The 19,217-nt window shown below is 41.5% G+C and overlaps 2 protein-coding genes across 3 annotated transcripts in view; one reads left to right on the top strand and one right to left on the bottom strand.

Annotated features, from left to right (window-relative positions):
• Positions 1-4,705: 4,705 nt before the first annotated feature.
• The window catches only part of aldh1l1 (aldehyde dehydrogenase 1 family, member L1), a 23,988-nt gene continuing 9,476 nt past the window's right edge, over positions 4,706-19,217 (top strand). Inside the window, exons 1-7 of the mRNA XM_008284747.1 lie at positions 4,706-4,768; positions 6,651-6,796; positions 8,885-9,119; positions 9,202-9,367; positions 10,391-10,492; positions 10,854-10,943; positions 11,204-11,341. Of these exons, the coding sequence (XP_008282969.1) occupies positions 6,670-6,796; positions 8,885-9,119; positions 9,202-9,367; positions 10,391-10,492; positions 10,854-10,943; positions 11,204-11,341 (858 nt within the window). The 5' untranslated portion in view covers positions 4,706-4,768; positions 6,651-6,669. The remainder of the gene's footprint in view (positions 4,769-6,650; positions 6,797-8,884; positions 9,120-9,201; positions 9,368-10,390; positions 10,493-10,853; positions 10,944-11,203; positions 11,342-19,217) is intronic.
• LOC103359409 (zinc finger protein 2 homolog) lies at positions 11,970-18,372 on the bottom strand. 2 transcript variants are annotated; one of them, XM_008284746.1, is made up of 3 exons: positions 18,174-18,372; positions 13,770-14,583; positions 11,970-11,986 (listed from the first exon to the last, which is right to left on the bottom strand). In XM_008284746.1, the coding sequence occupies exons 1-2, from the start codon at positions 18,370-18,372 to the stop codon at positions 13,805-13,807; spliced, it is 978 nt and encodes a 325-aa protein (XP_008282968.1). In that variant the 3' UTR covers positions 11,970-11,986; positions 13,770-13,804. The 2 variants fall into 2 exon arrangements, with proteins under 2 accessions (XP_008282968.1, XP_008282967.1); XM_008284745.1 differs by lacking the exon at positions 11,970-11,986 and having other exon boundaries at positions 12,159-14,583.

The following is a 19,217-nucleotide window of genomic DNA, read 5'->3' as shown; positions in this document are numbered from 1 at the left end:
TGCATTAAAAACGTGTAAATCATTCTGCTGCGGGCAATATTCACAGTGTATTGAATAAAAACACAACATGGTATTCTGGATTTACAGACATTGCATGATTCAATGAAACAGCCTGTAATTTTCTTTAGATTATTCTAGTTATTTATTGATTTATTTACTTTGAATATTAAATAGGGACTATGATGAAGGTGTCTTAGTTGGTATAATAAGGATCTTTTAAAAGGATGTGAAGCCTGTTTTTATTATCACTATTATTGTAAAATATGCTTTGGTTATATATTCTGCATAACTTAATGATAAGACGTTCAATCACCTACATTCTCTTCACACGCCTCATGTGAGCTCAGTGCTGCTCAGGTGGGAATCATTCACACCGTTATCAGTGAATAATGTTTTAATCTTTTATTGTTTCTTTATCTTTATTCCTGTACAACTTTTTAAAGACTCCTGCTTCCAAATACCACCGTAAATCACAGCTGGGGCTCTACTTTTATGTTGTTTCAGGGATCTTTAAATGCTTTATTCCTGCTGTACATATTGAATCCAAAATTATTTTAGTGATCAAGGCACTTTCATGATGTTCTGGCCCCTGGATCAGTGGGTTCTGGGAATCCCGTCCCATTCCAAATACTGGACATGTTTCCCTTTTGTTGTCAGGCAGGAAAAAACTACAAAAGACTTGTAAAGTCATATGAAGGCTGGAGCCAGAGTGGGGCCTCTTCTGTGGTGGAGTGCTGCCCCCTTGTGGATGAAGAGCGAGTTTCTGTCTCGACAAAGAGATCAGGTTTGATCAGATGCAGCCTCCAGACACTGGTGTGAATAACAGGAGATTACAAGATGAAACTGAAGTTTAAAACAGGTGCATTTGTTGTCATATTATACTAACTGACTGAACACACACACAAACACACACATACATGGTCACAGCTTTCCATCACTTCTCACAGTATCGATGAACTCCACCACAGTCTGCTTTCTTCATGGATCCAAGCTCATTTTTTCACTGCTTAGTTGTCAGACACGACAGATTCAGCTGTTATTTATCACTTAAAATACTCATAAAAATATGGCAAATTCAAATCATAAGATAAAAAACAGGTCAGTAGCTGCTGTTGTCTGCTGTCAGCACCACAGAGGGTGAGTTAGAGTTGTTTGTCTGTAAAGGTTGTGATATGACAGCAGCAAACTTTAACGCTGATGGAACAGTCTACATGCTGGTGTCTTTATCAGAGTGAATTAGTGATGAAGCAAGAAAGAAAAACAGTTATCGTCTTATTTTGCATATGATCCATGATGGTGAAGAAACAGAAAATGAAAAGAAAACACAACAAACTGTTAGAGACTCTGAAATTTGACAAAATCATGTTTACAAAGATTTCTGGTTATTCTGAGGAAACTAAAATCACAGCAACATTTTTCCTTTAAATGTGCATTTTTTTATGATTATTATTATTTTATTTTATTAAAAGAAAACCCTGACTGATGTATGTCCATATCAATACAAAACAGGGAACCTCTACAGCCTGCAACAGAACTACGTGTTTTAATACAAAGTGAACAGAAGCTAAGTCTTTATAAAGTGTAACTCTAAAGTTTTGGATATTTAAGCATCTCACTTCCTTCACAAATATTCTGAAAGTCACTTGGCGTACCTAAAAAATAAACTTGGAGACACCAAACAAATCTGACAAATCATGTGTTCAGGGGAGCTCGTGTGTTATTAAGATCCACCCATGAGTGCACTGCAGTTCTGTCTGAGAACATTACATAGACCATAACCAACACACACACACACACACACACACACACACACACACACACACACACACACACAGCTGGTCTGATGTCCAGGTTACTACATGCTGAGTGGATCATTAACTTGACTGATTGCTGAGGACCAGAATGAAGCAGTTCAGCTTAAACTAACACTAAGGTACACACACACACACACACACACACACACAAGTGATGCAAGCAGTAATGAAACAGCATTTCAGGAAGCCAAGGAAACTGTTTCATCCAGTAAGATTAATAATTAAATGAAGTTTTATACTCTTCCTGTTCAGAGGTCAAATTCTGTAAATCACAACTTTATTTGCTTGATGTGGGTCAGCTGGTGAAATATGAGCATTTTAGGATGGCTGACGGAAAGCCACGTTCTCCCTGCAGCCTTGTTCCTGAAGAACATGCATCATCAGCATCGGTGCAGGTACCAACACTGAGCCCTCAGCCGCTGGCCTCTGACCCTGGATGCTACAGAAGGTCACCACAGTGCTGCAGAACCTGAGAGTGACGCATCCGAACCACCAACAAACACAAGACATAAAACAGAAGTGGCCTGAGGCTAATCAGTGCACTCACAACACCTCGTCTGAACAATATGTGGGTAGAAAGAACAGAACATGCAAATGAAGAGAATCAATGTGATGTAGTTAAAGTGATTCTGCTGCTTTTCTTCACATCTCAGTAAGAAAACAGCTGAATTCAACTGATAAGCAAACACAGGTTCAGTACTACTCTGCTACACTGGCTAACCCACTTTTCTTTGTTAAACCGACTGTAGGATGTATATGCATTGTTTTATTGACTCACAGACTTTGACCTTCCAGGGCGTTGACCTTTGGTAACACAAAAACAAGCTTATCAGCTCCTACGTCACTGTGTTTTTATTGTCTCTCTTTATCTGTGAATCACCGACCAACAGGAATAAGGAGGCGCTCTTCTTACTGATCAGTCTCACCGTTTTCATGATGTCCAGATGTCCTGCTGTATAAAACATGTATGAATTCATTGCTGTAGCAGACAAGATACCAAACACACAAAAACAAAATAGGTGCGTTTGATTTATTCAAACGTGTAATCCAGTGACTCTGGTAAATGGGTTAAATTTTCCGTTGTGTGATTGGTTGCTTGCCAGCTGATTGACAAACAGGTTGTGCTGTGGATGTCATGTCTGCCAGAGTTTTAGCTTCCTGCTGACGTATCTCTGCCTGTAAAGTCTGTTTTTATGTGCAGATTGTTGCTGAGAAACAGTGAAAGTGCAAAACAAGCAGCACGACTGTGACTAGACCAGCTGCTACCATCCTGTTTATATACCGTGTATGATGAATATGTCCTCATGTGCTTTGTTTGGTAAAACTTCATTCTAAAGATCCCTGAAGATAATTTTCCAGTTAGTTGCTTGAAGTCAGTCTCATGTGACACCAGGTTAATTATACAGAACTTAACATTCATTTAAGTTGTTAAAGGCTCCTAAAACACACCAACCATTACACCATTACAGTCTAATTCAAATAAACCACAGCAGTAGATATTTCAGTTTTGCATTTGTTTTGATCTTAATGTACCAGTTTTCATTGCAAACACAAATATCAGCTCACAGTCTGAGTGTTGAACAGTTGAAGCTGTTCATTCAGATGTGAAGCCAACTTGTAGGGATGCAGGCAGATGAATGGAAAGTATGTGTTGTGTGTTGACATCAGTTTCTTAAGTCAAGTCACTGTTTAGTGCTGACTTATGAAACACGTATAAAAAGAAAAGAAGACGACCCAAAGTGTTTTACAAGTGGAATATAAAGTGAAACTTAGAGCAACATCAACACCATTTGCAAAATTACTTCTCAACACTTTGTGCAATATCAGTTTCCACACCGTTTAGCGTTTAGTTTCAAGCACAATATGTCATTTTTGTGTGCGTAAAATGTCATTTTCATTACATGTGCAATATTTCACTTTCATGTACGACATTGTTCATGTGATGGACATTTAATTTTCATGTCATTGTTTATTTTTTACAGTTCTATTCATTTATTTTATTTCATTATTGTTGCTTTTCTACTCTAGTTGCTGCATTTCTTATATCATGTTGTTGTTTTTTTCTCAGCCTTATCACAGCTTTTAAATAGGATTATTATTATTATCCTCTTGCACATTTCAAGGTGTTTACATTACTTATGACGTAACTTTGCATATTTTCAGGTGATTTATTTGCACATTCCTGCACACCGAAAGTATTTCTATTACTTTTTTTGTGATTGACAAACCTTTGATTACACTAACTGCTAATCAGACTTCTAGCATCTTATTTGTCCTGTAACGCTGACTGGCCACACGTGTTTTAATCTATATGTTCATGTTTGCTGTCGTGCATTAAGACACAAAGTAAAAGTCCTTGTACCACCACTTGGCAATGAAACCTTTATGATTCTGATGTTGCACAAGAATGTCTTTTGAGATAAATACAATTTTATCTGTTCTTATGTTATTTAAATTATTCTCACCATAGGTTGGTACTTGTTGGTTTGTTGGTAGTTATTCTGCTGTTCTTTTATTTCTTGATTGCTAATTGGTTGATTATTGAAATCTCAGACATGATTTTAAAAAGATTTTTTTTAAAAAGGCACATATGTGATAAAAACAGTGTGACTTGGCTGCATTTCCATGTTTTCATAACTTGAATAATGCGCAAGTTCTGGATTATTTCTGCACATTTCTGCCAGTTACAGTCACATGAAGTCAGTGGTCCGCTTTGTCAACATTTAACCAACTTTCTCAGCTTCCATGTGAATGGGTTTGTTCTCAGACGGCTGCAGCTGATTGGTCGCCCCTGCAGCCTCATGGCCCGTACTGTCCAATCACGGCGCTGCGTTTGCACGTTATGTAATTGGGCCGCCTGCCTGTGTGTCCGAGGTGAGCGAATTAAACGCGGCACTGTCCGTCCGAGCTCTCTTTCCGAACCAGGCAGAGGAGCGCCGGGTCTGCAGGCGGGGGTAAGGACTACACGACACATTCCTGTGCATGACGGAGACTAACTAGAAATGAGACTTAGTTGCTGCAACCAGCAACTGTTGCAGCAACTGTTGCAGGACATTAAACCAGAACCCGCATTAGGGCTGCAGATGACTTGATGAAGCGCGTTGCTGTGTGATTATCATGAGGAATGCTGCTTTCTGTGAAACTAAGAGCTGTGTGTTTGAACCATTCATCGTGTTCCTGTCAAAATGCCTTCCAACTCCTCTGTGCGTTTGATTGGTCGACGTTGGAGGCCTGTGCAGGAAGGAGGGATGTGATTGGTTAGAGCGGGCTGGCAGGTGCGCAAGCCCCGCCCCCTCTCCCTCTGCGGGGTCAATAAACTGTCACAAGTCAGTCCTGATTGCTGAGCACTGATAGGTACAGAAGATTATAAGCAAACAAGTGTTTCATGCTGCGTTCACTATTTAATTAACAGAGAATTTAATTATGGATGCAAACTATACTTTGGTCATGTTAAGAAATAATTTGTAGCCTTCCTGGGAATGGACATCACTGTAGCTTTACTTAGCACGTGTGTGCATTTCACACTTTGTGGTGCATTTTTAATCAAGTCATATTTTACACTTTATAGTGAATTCTGTACTTCAGTATATTATTTATTTGTATTCATGCTGGTGGTCACAACAGAATTTCTATTTCTGTTCTCTTCTATATGGAATGTTTCTACACACTCACATTTATCAGATAGATCCGTGTAAAGCCAACAGTTGTGAAAGTCCAGGCTTTATTGAGGTAATCGTGAGTTTTTGTTCTGTCGCACAGAGCTGAAGTCTACAGTTTGGAGACTTTCTGTGCTTCTAAACTAAACCACGACATCCTGATGTTTCTATTCCTTTATGCAAATCCTACCTTTACACATGACGGTGGGTTAAATAGCAGCAACATCTCTGTATAATGCAGTTACTCGGTTTATCTAACAGACTACCAGCTGAGTGCACATGCAACATATCTGCAGTTTGTCTTCATACGTGTTACGTCACAGTGAGTCGAGCTGACTTTGCACTTTAGATGCAACCACCTGTTTGCATAAAGTGTCTTGTGAGCGTTTTGTAATTTGGGTGACAGCTAACAATTATTGTTGTTGTCAGTGAATCTGAGAAGGATTTTCTTGCTTTTTGATTTAGAGATTTGTTAGAAAAATGGAGACAGTTATTAGAAATGCTTGTTTCCCCACAGTGCAGTGTGATGGGTCTTCAGTTGGCTTATTGTAACTGGATCTACTAACATGCTGCGTTTATTCACATCTGACCGACTAGAACCAGCAGCATTCACTTCCAAACTAGTTGCAGATTAACTTTGTGTCAACCAGCTACACAACTTCTTTACCCTTCAGGTCTTCTTGAAACAACTCAAACCCACCAAGGCTTCGACAGCCACAGAACCCAGAAGCACGTTTGTGTTTTGTCTGAACTTCAGTCCCTTTATAGTTGCAAAAGCACCTGTGAGTCGGGATGACTTCAGATAGCTGGTTTTGCTTTGTTGGTCTGACACCCAGATCTGTCACCACGAGCAGCCAATGAATCTGTTTACAGCCTTTGGTTTCTCCGTCTCTGATCCTGCCATGAACAGACAAAACAGGAATTGGCTGAAATATTCTCAAGTCAACAAAGTCATTTTAACAGCTACCATCCAGCACGTTAAAGTAATAACTTGTGGTATTCTTAACTTCTAAAACCTGATTGAAACTGAAGCAGTACGTTTTTCATTTTCCACCAAACAAACAAAGAATTTGATAAGAAATTCAAGATGTTTTGAATTCTGGAAGTTTGATAAATTTCTATCAGCTGTCATCCCAGAGCTCCTGCTTCACTGATCCCAAACATGTTTTTGTTCCTCCAGAACACAGCGAGGTGTCAGGATGAAGATCGCAGTGATTGGTCAGAGTCTGTTTGGCCAGGAGGTCTACAAGGAGCTGAGGAAGGACGGCCACAACGTCGTAGGAGTCTTCACCATCCCGGACAAGGACGGCAAGGCTGACCCACTGGGTGAGAGCTCTTAGTGCTGCTAACACCAGTTCTTCTCAGTGGAAACGCTGCCTTTCCTCTGCCTCTAAAGCAAAGTGTGGGTTTTTTCTCACTTACCATGAATAAACTCATGATGGTGCCAAATGAAACTTGGACTCTCAACACTGCTGGTTTTATCACTGTGGGACTCTAAACTAAACCAAAAAAAAATCAATGTAGGAAGTTGCATTGTCATGAGTGTTGGCACCCAAATGCAGACTGTCATGGGTTCTTTATAGGTTCATAAAAAAACCAACCGTGAGCAGCGATAGGATATGAAACTGGATTTAGAGCACCATAGAAGAACGAGGAAGGATTGGAAATACATTTAGACTGGTTGTGAGTTAGAACTACACATTTAGAATATGTGCCACTAATCTTTATCAAACATGGAGTTATAATAATAATAATAAGGAGTTGCACCATAAATCCACGTGGAGAGGCTCCGTGCATCGTCTCTGTAGCTGCTCTATAGCTGACCCAACAAAAAATACACCAAGTATTAACAAGGAAGCTGTTCCTGAATAATATATGTCAGTTATGGATCAGTTTATATTTGTTTAGGACTTCTATCAACATCTTTTACTATTGCTATTTACATTGGCTCAGGAGTGCAGAGTTGTGTCTACAAATGGAGACAAGTGACTGCATTAGTTTAGATCAGAAATCAGTTTAGGAAAAAACAATAAACTTTACCAATAATCTGTAAAAAATATAATAAAATAAAAATGCTGAATATCAAATTGGTCAAATCGGTTGAATCTTCCTCAAACATTATAAATGATTCTGCACCACACAATGTCAAGCTGTAGCTTTATTCAGGCGTACGTGTTCAAACCAGAAACAGAATCTGAGGAATAACTGATGAGGAATAATTCAAGTTGATTTGATTCGTTCTTCAGGTTTGTGACATAAGAAACCCTGGAAGTCTGAAACCACGTTTTTTAAACTCTCAGCAGCACACTGTAGTTTCAGGATGGAAATGAAATCTGTTTTGCCCCAGTATACAAAAAAAAAACACCATGTGGGCATTTTAACAAGATGAAAAACTTGATTTTATCTTGAGAGGGTCTTTAACACACCCACATACATGTCATAGAGGTCAGTACATCACCGTCCTGTAGTGATCCACTGGTGCAGCTGTGACGTGGTGACTGGGTCGGTCCTTAATTAGGAAAATTAACAGAATCTTCTGCTGATGTCCTGTCAGTATGTTTCCTGTTTCCTTGTCTACTGCTTTTTTTCTTAATTGATGTGAGCTCCTGTCTCTGTCGGTGTGCTGTTTCTAGAACAACACTTTCCCTGAAGTACTCTACCAATGAAGTTCTATCTAATTTAATCTCTAATCTTTCAGGACTCTGGTTCGTTACAAATGTCAGATATGATGCAGGAGACTTTATTACATTAAAAAAAATTCTGCTTTTAGTCCCAGAATTTTCTCAGGTTGCTTCACTTTCCTCTAAAACTAAAAGCACAGAGTGTTTTTTATTGTTATTTGTCCACTGTTTGATTGTATTGTGTAATTTGGTTCATTGTTTTTGGAAAACTTTGCACTACTTATTCATATGATGTATACAGCGAATGTCTAAGTCTAGTTACATCTGAGGATCACCAGCTTTCCCTCATTTAATGCACTTCCATCTGGCCAAACACTTTCTGTCATGCTTCCCTTCTGAACCACTTCTGGAAGTGAAAAGACTTTCAGGCTCTGAAATGCTGCAGAACCTAAAGTTCACCTTCTGAAGTTTTATATCCTAGAAGAGAGAAAGCATTGCACAGTTTATCAGATGAACTTCATGTGTGTGGTCAGAGCTGCATTTCTTATTTTTGCTAATTCTGTGCTCTAAATTCCTCCTGTATGGCCTCAATCCTTTCATACAACCACCTTGTCTCATAAGCGTCTGTATAGAAGCTCAGAACTGTCCAAAGTCATGTGAAAGGTCACTTTTCAACCTGAACTTATGACACCAGCACTGATCCTGGAGCAGTCGTGTCAGTTTTTCATCCAGGATTTGCACATTGTTTCTTCTTCATGTCGCTCTAATCGCTGTTTCATTGTCTTCCCTGCAGCCACCGAAGCAGAGAAGGATGGCGTCCCCGTCTTCAAGTTCCCCCGCTGGCGAGTGAAGGGCCAGGCGATCCCGGAGGTGGTGGCTCAGTACAAGGCTACAGGCGCAGAGCTCAACGTCCTGCCCTTCTGCTCCCAGTTCATCCCCATGGAGGTCATCGACCACCCCAAGCACGGCTCCATCATCTACCACCCCTCCCTGCTGCCTCGCCACAGGGGAGCTTCTGCCATCAACTGGTGAGCGACGCCCAAGTTTGTTTTTTAGATCTTTGGGTGGACGTTACTCGATCTTTCACGTGCTGCTTGCTGGACTTCACAGGACCTTGATCCACGGTGACAAAAAGGGCGGGTTCACCGTGTTCTGGGCCGATGACGGACTGGATACCGGACCAATCCTGCTGCAGAGGGAGTGCGACGTTGAACCCAACGACACCGTCAACACCATCTACAAGAGATTTCTCTTCCCAGAGGGAGTGAAAGGAACAGTGAGTGTGGTTTAGTGGGTGGAGATAACCAGCGTGGCAGACTGAGCCTTCTGCTGCAGATACAGTGGTATGAAGAAAAACATTTAGATCGTAAACACATTTTAAACACTCCATATAAATTACACTTGAGGGTGTGTGTTGTGTGTGGTGTGACCACAAAACACTCTCGAATGTGAACCCTCCTCGGAGGTCGTCTCATGGGAAAGACGGGAAAGCAAACCAAATGTTTGTCTCATCTGCAGCAGTTAAATTTGAACATGATTCTGTTTTGCCTCAGAGCTGAACGTGAATCATCTGGCACGTGGGGCGACACATTTTCATATCAGGTGCTTAGTGTGGTTGCATTGTTTGCCATTAGAAGTGCTGTTTTCACCACAAAGCCATATAAAGCTGATCCCAGGCTTTCCAACAGAAAATCTGGTTCACATTGTTGATGCAAAACGTCTCATTAATGCAGCTTTAAAGGTTCATTCCACTGTTTTTGCGCTCATTGGCAACTAATCAATCATGTACAGTTTTACTTTTATCTGTATCTTTACCTACAACTCATTAGCAGATTCTTCAAACTTTGTGTAATTAATGTGACGTCACCGGTAGGTCGGCAGTGGTTCTGATTAATCTGCACGTATGTTGCTTCACACTGCAGTGTTTAGAGACATCACTGCAGTCTGCTGATATGAAAACGTATGTAAGTGAAGATTGCCTTGAAGTGTAGGAAAAATGCACAGTTCTAAAACACAGAGTCAGGGTTTGGTAGTAGTAGTATGAAGTATGAAGTATGTAGTACAGTAAAAGGGCTGAAATCATGAAGCAGAACAACACAAATACACAGAACCAAGCAAAAGCCGTTCGTCCAAATGACTGCATGTATGTAAAGAAAAGCAAACATCAGTGCGTTATGATATTTATCCTCCTGCAGTCAGTTTCCCAACACGACAAACACGCCGATGGCAAAGTCCAGGAAGACAGGACAAGTGGTTTATTTAGTGTGATTAACCTGGAGCTGCATTGTTCTGGTTCCAGGTGGATGCAGTGAGGCTGATTGCGACGGGGAAGGCGCCGAGGATCACACAGCCACTAGAGGGAGCCACGTACGAGTGCATCCAGAAGAAAGACAACTCCAAGGTGAAATACAAGCACATCCAGACGCTTCACTTCCATCTACTGCTCAATAAAAACTGATGGAGAAGAATAAGAATGTATAATTGAAGTAAAAAGTAGAAATTTCTTTCTTAAATATATATATATAGATATATAGGGAGTCTTCAGATACTTCTTTCTTCTCAAGGCACAAATCAGAATTCATCACTTCTTTCATAACTACTGGTAATAATAACAGTTTATTGGATTATCTTGATATAAAACACAGACAGGATGATTTATTAGCTATCTTTGACATAAAGACATGTTGCCGTCTGTTTTCTTTTTGTTTCTCATTGAAACACAAGAACCAAAGTAAGATGACAGTGTCGTCTGTTTTCCACAGATTGACTGGAACCAGTCTGCCGAGGCAATCCACAACTGGATCAGAGGAAACGACAAAGTGCCTGGTGCCTGGGCAGAGGTGGATGGACGGGTAAGAGAAGAGCTTCAGAGGTTTCAATACTAAGAATTCATATTTCATATTGATATCCTAGACAGTTAGATAAATTGTTTTATACAGGAATTATGAATGAATTTTACACTTGTTCTACTATTTAAGATGTACAAGATCCATATTATGTTTATTATCTATATTATATATTATGTTCACTCACCGACTGTGCTGTTGGCTGTAAAGTGTGACGACAGACTGTCTTCACCACTAAGTGCTATTTTGTGTCTCTCTCGCTGTAGAAAGTGACTTTCTACGGCTCCACTCTGGTCAATAATGGCACCGCAGCTAATGGTCAGCCCCTGGAGATCCCCGGAGCCAGCCAGCCTGGCATTGTCACCAAGGCAGGACTGGTGCTGTTTGGCAACGATGGCAAGACGGTAAGCCAGTTTATTATCCGGGGGATACACCCAAGGTCATTGCTAATTATGGTAAATGAGTCCATAATGAGATTGAGAAACCTGGAGATACTATTATCTCTTCACACACATGGTGTCAGGATGCATCCTGTTTCCTGAAATTACCCTTGAGGTGTATCTAGAACTGGTTGGAGTCCACCTTTGGCAAACTGAATGAATGAGACAGAGTCGGACAGCTTTAATGCTCATCAACCAGCATCACCATCCCTACGGTGAAGCATGGTGGTGGCAGCATCACGCTGTGGGGCTGCTCCTCAGCAGCAGGGACAGAAACTCATCAACACAAACGAAGAGGAGAAAAAAGTGAAGTGAATACTTTCTACAGTGAGCAAAGTAACAACGGGAGCAGAAACACCTTCACTTCTACTCCAGCGCACACATGAGCTCATGATGTTGGAACGTGAGCCACAGCTCTCGTCCTTGTCTCGTTACCGTGTCCTGCAAATATTTATGAACTCCATACTTGTGCAGGGTTGCATTAGAAAAGAAGTGAAGAAAGACAGAGAAGGCAAAAGATGACAGTGATGCTTTTTCACACCTGAACGTGGTGGAAGTTTAGATCTTTATGTTTGGATGTTCACGTAACAGGTTCATCACATGACTGAACTGTGACAAAAAAAAAAAATGACAACCGTTAAATACAGTTCATATGTTATGCATATATAAATATATAAAACTATTTTACAGCACAATATATGCATCAGTAACTGACAGTTGTGTATCTTAGGGTTCAAATTAGTTCTATATATATATATATATATATATATTTGTTTTTTAGTACAAAGATTGACCTTAAAGAATTTATCAAATGAACATACGGTAGATATTTATGTAATCTCTTTAAATCTGGTATTTCATTTTAGTGTTCACTGGAGACTCCAAACAAAGATGGAACAGAAATATGCAGCACATGAACAGTTGACCAAGTGGTCCATCGGTTCAGAGGCAGTCATACAATACGTTCACTATGCAGCTGCTCCTACAGCTTTGTGCTTTTGTAGAGTACCGATCATGTGTTGGTATGTTTGGCATGTTTGTGTCTACAAGGACTACTGATAGACGTGACCGAGATATGTCTGTGGCATGTTGAGTTGGTCTATTCAGGTCACAGGGATAGTTTTACATTTTGGGAAATACGTTTCAGTCAGTTTCTTGTTAAGTTTTAGAGCCAGTGAGCTTGGAAAAGGTGTCAGACTATTCTTGAAAGTATAAATTGAAAAACAGTCTGGCATTGTTGCATTGTGGGGAAAGATGCTTTTATGCAAGTTAGATAAAAAGATTGATTAAAGATGGTTAGCTTAGCCTCCCTGGCTTGTCCACAGTCAAGCATGCTTTAGATCGCCATGAGCTGAGACGCTGAACGAAACCCTTTCTTCACCTTAAAACTCGACTGAAGTTTGCTGCTGATCACATGGACAAAGGACAGAACTTCTGGAGGAAAGTTCTGTGATCGGATGAAACTAAAACTAAGAGAAGGTGAGGCCTTTAACCCCAAGAACACCAAACCTACCGTCAGGCTTGGCGGTGGTAGGATTATGCTCTGGGGCGTTTTTACTGGCCATGGAACTGGTGCTTTACAGAAGGTAGATGGAATAATAAAGAATGAGTTTTACCTCCACAGTGTTCAGGAAAGCCTACAGTTATAAGTCAAAAGGTTGGATCTTGTACGTATTTGGGTTTCCAAAAAGACGACGACCCCAAAAACACATCAAAACTAGTAAAGGATTAAGGTTTCAGACTGCTCACCCCAAAGTCACGACTTAAACCTGATCCAGAGTCTGTGGATGTGAAGAAGGAAAAAAGTCTGCATCAGAAAGCCACCAAATTTAGATGAACTGCACCAAACCTGTCAAGAGGAGAAGTCCAACACCAGCCTGAAGCTTGTGAGCAGCTACTGAGGGAGTTTAGTTGAGGTGAAAATGGCCAAAGGATGTTTAACCAAATACTAGCATACGACAGCACCAAAGTGTCTCATTGTTTTGTGTTCCAGTGATTCCATCATAGAAAATAGAGTTCTAGGAGTCAGTGGTAACTCACATCACTGCTGGAAGTCACTGCCGCTGGCTGCTGAAAACAGAATTTGCTAAAAGCCCATAATTGTGTTGTAAGAAGTGTATTTTTGAATGAAGCTAAACGAACCTAATGTCCTCCTGGTCCCAGTTTTCCTCTTAATGCAGAGACATGTGAGGATCTTTTTATATATCTCACAATGAAGCATATTCCCCAGACTGTCAAACAGTTAAAGGATAACTGTCATAATTCTACTAGATTTGATTTAGCCACAGTTCTTGTATGATTGTGTGCTTCTAGGCAATATGTGGCAGGTCTACCTCATGTAGGAAGGACTTTTATTTAAATAAAAACATACTAAACCCCAAAGAGTTCCCACCCAGTGCATCATGCATCATCTTCTCTGAAGTTCTCTCAGGCCGGACTCTGACTCGTGGGCAGTTTGACGCCGTGAACTTTCCTCATGTGCCTCTTCATCAGCAGCCGTTCAGTAAACAGCTCGTCACAGTTACCACATTTATACGGCCTCTCCTCTTTGTGTTTGGCTAAAACGTGTTTCCTCAGCGTGGAGCCCCTGTTGAAGGATTTGTCACAGATGTGGCAGCTGAACGGCTTCTCTCCCGTGTGAGTCCGGATGTGTTCTGTCATGTGTCCTTTCAGCTTGAAACACTTGCCGCAGAAATGGCAGCTGTACGGTCTCTCTCCCGTGTGAACTCTCATGTGGTTCTGCAGGTTGCTCTGACAGGGGATGTGTTTGCCGCAGATGTGACAGTCGAAGTTGCCCTTGGCGTCCTGAGACTTGCCTTCATGCGTCTTGAGGTGCCACGTCAGCACCGTCTTCTTGGTGAATATGTAGTTGCATATATGGCAGCGGTACAAGGTGGTGCTGGTCTTCTCCTCGGAGAGCATCGGATCATCCACGGCCGTCTGCTTTGACTCTCGGCTCTCCTCCGCGGCTCTGCAGTCCTCCAGCTGCTGCACCGTCTTGATGAGCTCCTTGGTCAAGGCGTCGCCGTCGTCGTCGCTGTCCTCCGCCGACAGCTGCTCCTCGCTCCCGTTGATCCACAGCTCCTCCCTCTGCTCCTCTTTCACTGTGGACGGTCCCGGCTCGTCCTGGCACCCACTCGGGCTCCAGTCCTGCTGTTTAGGGGTAACGTCCTCCGTGGAGGTCGGTGTGGGCGACTGTTTGACATCTGCAAGGACAGAAACAGGAAAGTGCTGCTTGGACACGGTGTACATCTGAAGTCTGTTTAGTGTCCAGTCTGAACACACCTTCATTAGCAATGTGTTGCTAAGGTAAGGCAGGGCTAAGCTAGCAACTGCTGACAAGTCTTCATCACTGAAATATGTTCAAGTGTTGCCCTTAAACTTAAACAGTACCATTTAGAGGCTGGTTCGATTCCAACGAGGGCTGCTAACTCTCTCATTTTGTCCAAAGGATGAGTCCTCAGTAGCAGACTTACCCAAAGATAACATAGAAATGCTCACATACTTGGTTGTGAGAAGTCCTATTGATACCATATGTGGTCATATTAAAGAAACTACAACGACATGAACTGTTTTCCAGAAGAAACTTGTGTATTGAGACCTGTGTTACCTGTAACAGATGATTTTCCACAAACCATCTGCTTTATCCTCGGAGTGGAGGAAACCTGTCACACCTACGAGTTCTGTGGGTTATTTTAGGACCATAAAGAATACAAAAACATTGTTTTTTTAAAGTTAATTACTACATATATATTGGAATCAGAATTTCTGGAGTAACAGCTTGTTTGGATCAGCACCTCCTTCTTTTCGTCTTTATTATTAATCTTCATAACAACAACACCAGTAATAAACTTCAGGCCTCTCGATGGACTACAAAGCAAGTTCGACATAAGCTTTCATGGTGTTAGCTGCTCGACTGTATATACATATCATATTTATTTTATCACTCAGTGACTCTTTGCTCTTGTTTCTTATTCCAGCTGCACATTAGAGCTGCTAAACTTTAAACTTCATTTAAACATGATATTAAATCAGTGTGTTTAGGTCCAACACTGTCCCAAAATGAAGGATGTCACTTAAGTTTGAGGTCAAATGAAAGTGAGTTTAATGTTAATAGTTCTCTGTAATCTAATCAGGGCCAAACTTAAAATACATATTTCTCTATTTTCTGCATCACCAACTGAATGCATACAGGTTGCCATGGCAACACAACAGCGTGTGATGCTGGAACTGAACGGCTTCATTCACTGGTTTCAGTAACTTACGGCTCAGCATGTTTACAGATAGAAGCTCGTCCCTCAGCTGAGAATCTGCATCACTAACACAGAGTTATTAGGAAAAGAAGTGGTTGGATGCTTCTTACAGCCCATTTTAATACCAAACTCTGAACATGACCTCCCTCAGACCAGGTTAGCTGTGCAGCATCCGTTACCATGGTGATCTGGCAGGTTAAAAGAAAGGCATCTTCTTGACATTGAAAGGAAGAAATGTGTATTAAATGTAAAATCCATTTCTGAAAATGAAAGTAAAGTTGCAGGACGACAGAAATGCACTTTGTATCGTTATCTTTAAAAACTACGTAGATAAACTGAATTATCATTATTACAGTTAATAATAAAGAACAATGGAGACAAAAGCATTAAAGGCAGAATTAAAGTGATTTAGGTAAAAACTCACCAAAACCACATCCTAAAGACGAAGCTGTACAACATCAAGAGGCCTGCAGGTACACGTGTGCATGAGTATAATAAGTATTTCTGCATCACCCAAAGTTGCACCAGGAAGTCTGTCAAATCAATTAAACTCACAATCATGAAGGACAAACCTACAAAGAAACAGCTACTCCTGCATATTTGATTTGACTGAGACTCTTAAGCATCAGCCTTTCGTACATGGACGGTGTTTTACACAGAGGAGCAGACGTTTTGCTTCCTCTTTAGCCGGTGTTTTAACAGTTTGGGCCGAGGGCAGCGCCGGCTGCACTGCATGCTCTGGACCGGCCCGTTTCTCTGTGTTCGCTTCGGGTGTGTCTGAGGATCTGTTGAAGCTTTGGCCACAGATGTAGCATCTGTGAGGCCTTTCCTCCAGTGTGTGTCCTCACTTGTTCTTTTCTATTGCTTTTGATTTTGTATCTCGTACCACAAATGGGACAGGAAACGGACTCTCATTAGTGGGACTCCTGCCGGCTGTATTTCTACCGTAAACAAAGCCGGTGAACTTTCCGTTGGCGACGGTCACAGCTTGAGTCGGGCTGCATGGCGCTTCATGTTCGTCCTGCTCTTCAGCTCCACTGTCTGGCATCTCATTCTCTTCATGTTCTGACGGGGCTGGAGCAGGTTCGGTGTTTTAACGGGAAGCCCTTTGTTTTCCTGTATCTGCTGCTCCATTATTTTACCTGTTCTGTGTTCTACATTCAACAATACGGCCTTTTCTTTTTACCAGCTGAAGGGGAAGTTCAGCTCATAAAATGCAGCTTTTCTTTGGCCCAGAAGTGGCTGCAGCTCCTACACTGTAACTGGAAAGCTATCAGTGCATCAGAATGAATGTGACGGTGATGTTTTAAAGATTTTAACTCCGAGGATAATTGCAGCAAAGATTGTTTCTCTATTTTGTTTATAAAATCATCCATAAATCTTATTTCAGTCTAAGTGAGAATATAACTGTCAATGCTGATTAATCTGCTGATTATTTTCTGGATTGATAGATTAGTTATTGGGTTTAAAATATATCAGAAAAATGCTGATTACTGTTTTTCAAAGTCCAAGATGGCATCCTTAAACATCACAGCCCAACGACATCCTGTTTACTGTCACAGAGGAGTAAAGAACCCATAAAGAATCCTCACATTTAATACAATAAAGTCAGAACATTTCACCTTAAAAATTACAGAATAGAAAACTGATCAATTAATAGTTGCAGCTCCAGTATGAACTTAACCCTGTTCAGGACTTTCAGAACCAGAACCAGATTTATTGCCAGGTTTATACTTTACACAATATGAGGAATTTGTTCTGGTGGGCTGGTGCAACAATACAGCAATAAATACAGAGTAAAATAAAAGTTTAAATAAATAAATAAACAACTGTAGTCGTGCAAAGCAGAAGCAAAAAATGTGGAGTGAAGAAATAAAGTTAAATTAAAAAAATAAGAACCATAAAACTGTAGAGTTACTTACAAGAACGTTGAGGGTGCAGATATATTGATATGCTGCCACATGTAGAAGCTCTTTCAGGGTTCACTGGACCCCAAGAAAGAATATGTGCAAAACATCTGTTGGTATTCACTTTATGTTAAATAAATGTTTTGATAAGTTGATGTGTTTTTGGTTCTAAATGCAGGACAAATGTCCCTCTTTTTATATGTAAAATAATAAAATAAATAAAAACACCTGTCACCCAAACCAAATGGCCTGGGGTCCAAAAGAGCCCAAAAGTCCTGGACAGGGTAAAGCCAGCTGTGGTTCTGCTGCATTTCTTTGGTCACAAATATTCAATCAGAAGAAAACTTTGATTCGCTTCATGACACAAACTCCTGTTTCTGCACGTCAGCACCGTTTCATGCACAGAAAACCAGCTGCACATGTGTACAAGAGAGCGGACTGGATTTTGCACGAACTGCCTTTATTCGTGCACATGGAGCTTTTTGGAGAACAGACCTCCTCCTCCGCCAGCTCGAGCTAACGCGGCATGCTAACGCAGCCGAACACACGGAGCGAACACGGAGCGAACACGAACCTCCTCACGACGGTCGCTGAAACGAAACCGTGCATCGACTCCCCCTCCCCTGACCTGCATACCTGCCCTGTGCAGCCTGATCTGCGGTTTGTAGACCAGGTCCAGCAGCCTCTGCAGCCGCTGGTTCTCCTGCTGGGCTCGGTTCACCTCCTCCTGGTACTCCACCACCGTCCGCTCCACGAAGCCGTAGATGTCCACGGCGGCTGCGGTCAGTCTCTCCGTCAGGAACACGTTGAATGACTGCAGTGTCGCTGTAGCCATCCTGCCGCGTGTGTTCGTATGTTGTCTCTGTGTGAGTGTGTGTGTGTGTGTGTGTGTGTGTTGTAGTAAATAATCACGGACGGAACCAGGAAGATGGACGGAGCCGCCGTGACGTCACGCGCTGCTCTGTGCAGAAAGTGGAGCTGCAGGAGTTTGTTCTTGTTCCTGCTCCACATCCAGGAGTTTGTTCTTGTTCCTGCTCCACATCCAGGAGTTTGTTCTTGTTCCTGCTCCACATCCAGGAGTTTGTTCTTGTTCCTGCTCCACATCCAGGAGTTTGTTCTTGTTCCTGCTCCACATCCAGGAGTTTGTTCTTGTTCCTGCTCCACATCCAGAGCTTCTCTGGTTCCTCCTTCCAACTATGTTTAAATGCAGCTCCGGAGGATGCACTTCCAGGAACACACTCTTAATTTCGGGACAGCGCCACCTACTGCAATAACCGACTGCCAACGTGCAACCAGACCTCCACCTGAAATACTCCTTCAATGGTTTATTCAAGAAGTATTCCACATCTGTGACATGCCAAGTTTATAAAACTCTCAGAGAACATCCTCTACAGTCTCCATGTCCACTTTATTTATTTAGTTTTTTGGACCAACACATGGTTTTTAAACGCTGCATCAGATCCACTACATTCCTCTGACAGTGGCTCCACTGCTCCATGTCACAGGACTCAGAGTTTCAAAGTTGTTGGTTTTTTTCCACCCAAGCTTTCAAACAAATTATGGATCTAAAGGTTTAATCAAGACAGAATCTTACTTTATGTCTAAGTGTGCATAATTTTAATCATCTGGTCTAACGAAGCTTGATAGGATAAACTTTCCAAATGTAGGTGTGGAGGACCA

This window comes from Stegastes partitus, unplaced genomic scaffold, assembly GCF_000690725.1.
Source record: "Stegastes partitus isolate 25-593 unplaced genomic scaffold, Stegastes_partitus-1.0.2 Scaffold370, whole genome shotgun sequence".
NCBI lineage: Eukaryota > Metazoa > Chordata > Actinopteri > Pomacentridae > Stegastes > Stegastes partitus.
This window is presented reverse-complemented; position numbering and strand designations above follow the sequence as displayed.